The sequence below is a fragment of the Hemibagrus wyckioides genome, linkage group LG06 (assembly GCF_019097595.1).
Source record: "Hemibagrus wyckioides isolate EC202008001 linkage group LG06, SWU_Hwy_1.0, whole genome shotgun sequence".
Lineage (NCBI taxonomy): Eukaryota > Metazoa > Chordata > Actinopteri > Siluriformes > Bagridae > Hemibagrus > Hemibagrus wyckioides.
In genome coordinates this window covers 8,233,946-8,243,260 of record NC_080715.1, presented here as the reverse complement: position 1 = coordinate 8,243,260, position 9,315 = coordinate 8,233,946, and the positions used below count along the sequence as shown (strand labels likewise).

At 39.6% G+C, this 9,315-nt stretch overlaps 1 protein-coding gene across 1 annotated transcript in view; it reads left to right on the top strand.

Moving 5' to 3' along the window:
• The first annotated feature begins 3,479 nt into the window (after nucleotides 1-3,479).
• pde1a (phosphodiesterase 1A, calmodulin-dependent) overlaps nucleotides 3,480-9,315 on the top strand; it is an 86,611-nt gene continuing 80,775 nt past the window's right edge. Inside the window, exons 1-2 of the mRNA XM_058393528.1 lie at nucleotides 3,480-4,445; nucleotides 7,320-7,346. Coding sequence (XP_058249511.1) covers nucleotides 4,345-4,445; nucleotides 7,320-7,346 — 128 coding nt within the window. The 5' untranslated portion in view covers nucleotides 3,480-4,344. The remainder of the gene's footprint in view (nucleotides 4,446-7,319; nucleotides 7,347-9,315) is intronic.

Sequence of the window (9,315 nt, the reverse complement as noted above, 5' to 3'; positions counted from 1 at the left end):
CAGAAATATATATAAATTCAGGATATACATTTGGAATTTCTAAATTTCGCCCTTTTGATGAAACCAGAGGTGACGGTGTTGAGGAAAAACTTCCTGAGACAATATAAGGGAAGAAACCTCGAGAGGAACCAGACTCAAAGGGGAACCTCATCCTCATCTTGGTGAAACTGGAGAGTGTGATTATAAACCGTTCCCTTCTATAACTGTGTACTATTTGATCTTGTTGAAGTTGAACTTGTTGAAGTGTTCACTGATGGAGACTTCATGGGTTCTAAGTGGTACCATTTTCAGCAAGCTTTCAGCAATATCTCCAGGCTGTTCATGTGGTTCTTCCTCAGCAGCAATGAGTGACCTCCAAGTGATGGGACTTAAACCAGAAGTTGGATCAGCAATCTCTGGAGAGCAGATGGGATCAGGATCACTAACCCACTGCGCTCTCATGTTGTGGCCTGGGTTGCATCATATTACATGTATGGTGGTCAGTGGAGGAACTACCTTATGTTGCATGATAAATCAAGATTCCTTGAACCAACAGAAAGTTAATAATATGAAATCTTGAATAATATGAATCTTTCAAGCTAAGCTAGTTATCTAATGTTGGCACAAACATGGATGTGCAGGCACTTTTTTTTATCAGTAATAATAAAGTCGAGTGAGAAACTCAGCTCAAGGTTGATGGCCATCCACACATTCCCTCTCAGCACCCCCTTTCACTTTATCTCGCTCTTTCTCACAGCGTAGTAATCCGTCCCTGCAAAGCCATTTTGTGTAGCCAGGCAGCGCGTGTGTTTCCATGGCAACATGTCTCATCCATCTGAAACGTGAATGTGAGGTTTATGCACTTTGTGTTTTAGTTTGCGGCTGTCTCGGCTTTATGGATCTCATCGTTTATTATCAGTCGCTTGGGATGAAACAGGATGCCAGTGTATGTCTTCACTGTGTGTGTGTGTGTGTGTGTGATCTCGTTCTAAATGATAATTCATCAGTGCACTGTTCATAATTAAGAACTACACAGCAGTAAAACATTCTCTGTTGCATTTTTATCCTTCATTCCTCACACTTCCTGCTTGGGAAAATAGCACATCCAGTCAAAGGATGGAAAAAGTCATGCCAGATGTCCTGCTCTGCCACAATGCTAAAAATGATCAGGATATTAAAAATTAACACCCTGTTTTTTCTTCATTAAGTCCTAAATGAAGGGAGATTTTTCTCTGTCCAGCAAGCTGCTAATCTTCCCATTTCCAGGCGCACTGATTTAATAGAGGAAACGACCTGTTTTTGTTCCTGTGCTAATTGTGAAATAATTAAGCTGTTTTACATCACCGAGTGTAATCCAATAGAGCAGCATCCTTCAGGAGTAGATCATTAGGACATGGCCTGGAAATGCCCCCGAATGTACCACAGGGGAGTAAATAAAACCAACACACATGTTCTTAATGTAAACGACAGACCTCAAAACATCTCACTAATTCTGATTATACTGTGATTTCTGTTGAGTGAATGAACACTGTCGTAAATTCACACAAAAAATGAAAATAATGATTTTTCAGTACTTTTGTGGGAAAAAAATAATAATTATGCATGCAGTCACTTTTGTTATCTCAAAAACTGCTACTGCCTCTGCTGATTCTGCTTCTACTACTACTGCCTCTGCTAATATTACTGTTATTACTGCTGCTACTATTACTGCTACTACAACTACTGCTTCTGTTATTACTACTGCTTCTGCTTCTACTGCTTCTGTTACTACTACTACTACTACTACTACTACTACTACTGCTGCTGCTTCTTTTACTACAACTGCTTCTGCTACAACTGCTATAGCTATTAGTGCTTCTGCTACTACTACTACTACTGGCTTGTTACCACTGCTTCTGCTTCTGTTACCACTGCTTCTGCTTCTACTGCTTCTCTGCTACTACTACTGCCTTGTTACTACTAGTGCTTCTGCTACTACTACTACTACTACTACTACTACTACTGCTTCTGTTATTACTATTGCTTCTGCTTCTACTACTGCTCCTGTTACTACTGCTTCTGCTTTTGCTTCTGCTACTACAACTACTACTGCTACTGCTTCTGTTACTACTACTGCCTCTGCTTCTGCTGCTACTGCTTCTGTTATTACTACTGCTTCTGCTTCAACTGCTATAGCTATTACTGCTTCTGCTACTACTACTGCCTTGTTACTACTACTGCTTCTGCTACTACTGCTTCTGCTTTTGCTTCTGCTACTACAACTACTACTACTACTACTGCTGCTACTGCTTCTGCTGCTACTGCTTCTGTTATTACTACTGCTTCTGCTACAACTGCTGCAGCTATTAGTGCTTCTGCTACTATTTCTGCTACTATTACTGCTACTACTGCTTCTGTTACTACTACTACTATTCCTACTGCTACTGCTTCTGTTATTACTACTGCTTCTGCTACAACTGCTATAGCTATTAGTGCTTCTGCTTCTACTGCTTCTGCTACTGCTACTGCTTCTGCTACTGCCTTGTTACTACTACTGCTTCTGTTACCACTACTTCTGCTACTACTGCTTCTGCATTTGCTTCTGCTACTACAACTACTACTAGTAGTGCCTTGTTACTACTACTGCTTTTGCTACTACTACTGTTTCTCCTTTAACCTCTCACACCATCAAGGCATTCCACTGGATTTTTTTTGTTTTTCGCACCATTCTGTATCATTTGTTTACACACTGTATAGATTCTGTACAGACAGCGTTGTGTGTAAAAATTCCAGGAGTGTATGTAATTCTGGCATTGTATGAAATACCTAAAGCAACAAACGTGTCACTGAGAGGACATTTACTTCAGCAAGATTCTGCTACATGATCGGCTAATTAGGTAACTGCATGAATGTGCAGGTCTACAGGTGGTCATAATGAAGTGGAGGATGAGTGTGTATGTGTGTGGATATATGTGTATATATTAAATATGTAATATAATATATATGTATATATTAAACCCCAGATAACGACAGAAAAGAGCAGAAAAGAGCACTGTGAAATTGTGATGCATGCGTGGGAATGGAAGCGAGGGGGCAGGGGGTGGTGGTGGTGGTGTAAACGGGAAGTAGCGCTCCGTGTAATTCCATTAGCCTTTACACACCATCAGTGCTGGAAAACAACAGCATCACAGCTATTCTTCAGGCTGTTGTCACTGCATTAGCAGTTGTTTATAGTGCTTGGTGTGTGTGTGTGTGTGTGTGTGCACGCATGAATCAAGAGAGAAGCTGGCAGGAAAGGAAAAGCCGAGCAGCAGGTGCACGATGATGATGATGTTGATGATGATGAAGATGATGATGTTGATGATATCAACGCCCATTTCCTTATTAGTCTCTCTCCCTCTTTTGTGGTTTTGGTGTGTCTAAGGCTGAGACACTTTGCTGGTGCATCGCCAGAGAAACAGGGAGGGTGTGTGTGAGAGAGAGAGAGAGAGAGAGAGAGAGAGAGAGAGGGGGAGTTGCCTCACAGGCTAAGCCCATCTGCTCACTGTCTGAATCTGGTCGACACGGAAACCATAGCTATGACGCTTCAAGCAGTGCCAGGCTCTTTGACTGTGTAGGATTGTGTGTGTGTGTGTGCGTGTGTGTGTGCGTGTGTGTGTGTGTATGTGTGTGTGTGTGAGTGTGTGTGTGTTTATCAGGAATATGAACATGTCATCATCGGGAGATCAGATACGCTAGTGTCATGAGAAGAGCACGCCTCCGTCATAACAGTGAGAAAAGGAGCGAGTGAGGAAACAGAGGGAGGTAGAGAGAGAGAGAGAGGAAGGAAGAGAAGAGAAGAGAAGAGAAGAGAAGAGAAGAGAAGAGAAGGGAAGGGAAGGGAAGAGAAGAGAAGAGAAGAGAAGAGAAGAGAAGAGGAGTTGAAGGGATCTGGAAAGATATAGCGAGTGTGATGGATCCTCAGTAAGCTGCAGTTCCGGTTAGAGAGAGAGAGAGAGAGAGCGAGAGAGAGAGAGAATGATAGATAGAGGGCGGGAGTTTGTGTGAACAGGACCTTTGTGCAACTGTGTATGTGTGTATATGTAGCTTGTGTGTCACTGCGAGAGGTGTGCTGTGCTGTCAGTGCTGCGACGCTACTCTCTCTCTCTCTCACACACACACATACACTCGCACTCATTCACACACACATTTTGCCTGATGCTCTGTGCAGCCGGTGGACTCCAGGATGGACGGTGCGCTCTGAGTCTGAGGACGGCGAGCGCCGACACGCACATGCTTAACCTGCAACCTGCTGATTCCGTTACACCATAGGACAATACACATACTCTCTCTCTCTCTCTCTCTCTCTCTCTCTCTCACTTACACAAATACACATTTTTGCAAGCCATGGATTCACTCTCCAACGACATGGACGGGCTGGAGAACAACTCCATGAAGTACAGCAGGAACGAGCAGACGGAGAAAATGTGGCTCCGGCTCAGGGGAATGTAAGTTGCTGAAGACACTTGTCTCTTGATCAGGCATAAACTTGTTTACTGATGCAGGTGGAGGTTATGCAGTGTGTAGTTTCCGATGCATGTTTTGAATGCCACGGCTTCTCTGTAATGGAACCGGAACAGTGTTTGTGATGTAATAAAACATAAAGAAGGAAAAGGAAGTGAAAAACTGTAATGCTGGAGTGTAGCTGTTGTTGTTGTTTTATCTTACGGCTCTCTTTAAGTTTGTTTTATCACCTCAACCTTACATATGCTACACATCTTACTTGGACTTCTGGTCTTGTTTTGTACTTTGCCTTGAATGCATGCCACATGAAAGAGAAGCCAGCGCCAAAAATTGAACCTGAGTCTGAGTAATTTTCTTTTGACCTTTAACGTTCCTTATGATTACCTCGAATGATAAAGAAACTGTATTCATTCATTCTTATGTTCAATTTTGCGTCACATGGCTCATTCTTTCCTGCGTGCTGGCAAAACAAATGAATAAACGAGCACGAGCAATAACATTTAAGTAAATTTGATCAATCTTCATTGTTACCATGCGCACATCCTCTGTTTTATACATTCAAATGCTTCACACGGGGTTCTGTAGTAATGTCCTGTTTCTGAGACTACTGCTGCTGCAGGGGAAAGATAAAAGCCTAGAGAAGGATAGAACTTGGCTTCTTAGTTCACTGTGTGTTTGTTTTTATTAGTCTCAGAGCAAAATAATGCAATGTTTGATATAAAACACTATCAAACGCCAACAGAAAAACCGCCTATTCTGCAAAAACGCCTACATACATCAATACTGTACAACAAACAGTAACATACCAAACATAATCAGACACAAATACCGACATTCTCCACTGAACAACAACGACATCGAGCAAAAGTGTTCTGTCAAACACCTACTTACATCAAGACTCTACAACAAACACTAACATACTGTACTGCATTAAACGCAAATACCAACATTCTCCACTAAACAACAAACAACGGCATCTATCAGATATCAACAGAAACATTCTCTGTAAAACACATCAATACTCAAAACACAAAACACTAATATACTGTAGTCTATTAAGCACAAATAACAACATCTGAACAACAAACACCAACACAATACTGTACATCAAACACTAACATACTAACATATATCATCAAACACGAATACCAACAATCTCCATCAAACACCTAAAGACAACAAACCAAAACCCTTTTCTGTCAAACACCAACAAAAAACATCCATCAACATTATAAACATCAACATTCCATTAAACACCAACAAACACTAACATTCTCTATGGAGCACCAACAACTCAGCATCCTATATCAAACACTATCGATATTTTCCATTAAACACCGCAATTCTATTTAAATCTCCACACACAAGCATTTTGCATAGAACACCAGCAGGTTTATGACCAAAACCACCAGTCTCCTCCAACAAACAGCAACACATTTAATCAACAATTTTCACCGAAAAGGATAAAGCATTCTTCAAACAACAAAAACAAACACCAACATTCTATATTTAATCCCTAGAAAACACCTACTTTCTCCACATCAACAATAGCATACTATCTCTATCAAACACCAGCTCCCATCTATATTCTTCATCACCAACACTGTCTATTAGACACCAAGACACTCCTTGAACATTATCCAAAGAACACAAACACCGACATTCTCCAATTGAGCAGTAAATGTTCTACATTGATCACCCAGAAATACCAAAATTCTTCATAAACCACCAACAAACACCAGCATCTTCCTTCAAAGACCTAGACAACATTCGCAAAGATTCAGATTCCAACAAATGTTAATATTCTCCAACATTTCCCATCAAACAGCAACACCTAACTCTCCAACATACACATACTTATACCAGGAGATCAACCCAGGAACACTGACCACAACCCACACACTCATTCACAGCTAGCAGCAATTCAGCATAACCATTCCACCAACTGGTATTTCTAGAAGGAAATTGGGAAACCCAAAGGAACCCTGTAGAGACACGGGGAAACCATGGAAGAACATGGAAGAACTTCCACACAAAAAGCCCTGTCTTAGAACTGTCCATTGAAAAGTAAAATGTAAAAAGCCAGAATGTTCTGGAAACATCCAACACAAACAACAAACAAACAATCAAATACCTACTGTACGGTTTAAGCTAAAAGTTCACAGTCCGTCCATCAAAGTCCATATTTTTTATTCTCTAACACACCTGACCAGGTAATTAGCATTCTTCAGCCAGCGTGTTTCACCTGCTCAGCTGTGCAGCTTTGGGAACAGAATAAGACATTTTGAAGAAAGAGCAGAATGAAAAGTTGAAATGAAAAATTTCCTGTGTAAAGATTTGAAAATAAATAAATAATACAAATATCAAAATAATAAATAAATAAATAAATATATAAATAGTTTTTAAATTAATCATTTTTTAATGTATTTGTAATACACCAAAATATTTATGTATTTAATACATAAATAATTACATTTATATTGCTGTTGCAGAACCAGCAGGTGTTATTATACTTAAACAATGATTTTTTAAGAACATTCGAGAAGTCATGTTGATTAAAACAGAGCAGCTTGGTGCGCTGCATGTAGTGTGAATCTGTGAACTTCTGATAGATTCACGCATGATGAGACATCCTACACACATCGCTTGGCTCTGAACTCTGGCCCTCTGCATTGAGAAAGTACTGAGGACACACACACTCATAGAATACACCCAGGACACCTAACATGATGCTTACTTAACACACACTCAAAGCAGAGGGAACTCCTGCCTTTGCTTTCCATGCGTTCATACGAACTCGGTTCCAGATTCTTACATTTGGGTCTAATCCAATCATTTCTCTTTTTTTTTTTTTGCAGGCAGAAGTACAAAACGACCTCTCAGAGGTAAGAACGATGTCATCCTCTTCCTTTTGGGATTTGCGCTACTGTAACTTGTCTGGCAAATGAACAACAAAATGCCCCAGTGAATATTTCATGCATGACAACAGCTAGCCATATGGAGAGAAAAAGTGCTAAAGATGGCTGCTTGTTTGTTTTTGCACACTATTGCTAGACTTTCATATTTAGAGCTGAGCTTTGACCATCTTTTAATGTTGTTAGCAAATTGTGTTTAAAAACAATAGTATGTTTATGTGTAGCTGCGCTCATTATGAAGCAGTGGAAATCTGCTTGAAGAGACATGACATGTGGGAGTGTGTAGAGTGCTGTGAACGCCTGGTTATCCGCAGTCGGGTTTTAGCTTAGGCATGAACAAATACTTTCACATTTAATAATACATAATTACAAGGCTTCATGCCGGCACTTTGAATATAGGAAGCCATATTTACCAGTCAATTCCATTCTGGAGACCGATGATTTCATTGTGTATAGATCTGTCAGAGGAAGGAGTCAACCTCTGAGAACTATTAATGTTATCCACTTACACATCCCCCAGATCTCCATAACCATAAAGGAAAAATCCACCCTGAAGGACTTGCTTATAAATCCTTCCAGTCTTCTGGTCTTCAGTGGCATCCAAGATAGGCTTTGTAACAAAATTCTAGTTGTAGTTTTTCATCCACATGCCAGATAACAGTTTCCTACATCACCCACAACCTACATTATGATCATGTCTATCTGCAGATAATGGTCTCAGCGAGATATATCTCTCACCTCATCTCTACCTAAAGACAACGATGCTTTATTCTTTAAGTCTGTCCATGCCTCTCAATCCCTCAAACAGATCAGCTTCCAAAGCTTTCACTTACATGCTAATACCATCATTAAAGCTATTAGATCGCTAACTATGTATTTGTCTAACTTGTTGTATAGCTACATTGTATGCTGGATCTTGCTTGGATTACTATGATATTGAATGTTGCTGAAGAAATGGTGAGGGAGAAAAGAAGCTCTAGCTCATTTATTAGCGTAGCCTGACTGCTAATGCAATTCTTTCTCAAAAATGAAACACTATAATATACTGTGCTGTGTTGGTGATGATATCAATACTGCACACAAATGCTTACAGCAGTAACAAGAATACATACAGATTATCTGTATCACGCTCAACACACACAAACGTTTCAACTGAACGTTTAATGTGCATCAAGCTTAACAGTTCCTTTAACATCAGATCTACAACATCAATAATGTAATTACTTTCCTCAGAGCTCATTATCTAGATTGGGGCTGATGGTTCTGTCGATAGTTTTTTGACCTGCAACAATCTGCATAAACTCATAATCCTTTCTAATATATACTGATGTGAAGTTTTTGACTCTTGGGCATGTTTCTAGATGCATCTTACAGTGTTTTTGAAATGCGAGATATTGATATCGGATAACCCTTTTTTAATCAGTATACACAAACAAATTATTTTATTGCCATAAGTCTGATATAAAATAAGTCAGGACGTTGTTTGCTTTCAGAGTGAGACATTTTTATTTTATTTTATGGGGCATTTCATAGAGCAGAAATGTGTGGGTTTGTTATCACCATTTACTTTAAAGGTAGAAAGGTAGTTTTTTGTTGCTTTTTTTTAATATTGCCCCTAGTAGGCTAGGGAAAAACTTCAAAATCTTAAAGTCAGTGTGTCTATTTTCATATGAATCATTAACCACCATTAACCCCAGTCCCACAGTGATGGAAAAAACATTATAGTTTTATATATATATCTTTGGGATACTATTTAAAGTGTCCTTGAAACTCTGTTTGTTGTGAACATTTTTTAAGTGGACTGGACCATTGGTCACAAGGTTAGTTGATGTTCTGGAACTAAATTATGGGAATGTTATTGCTGAAGAAGATATGATGCTGCCTCCAATGTTCCTTTTTTCATTTTATTATTATTTTTGAAGCAGCTTCGCATTCCAAC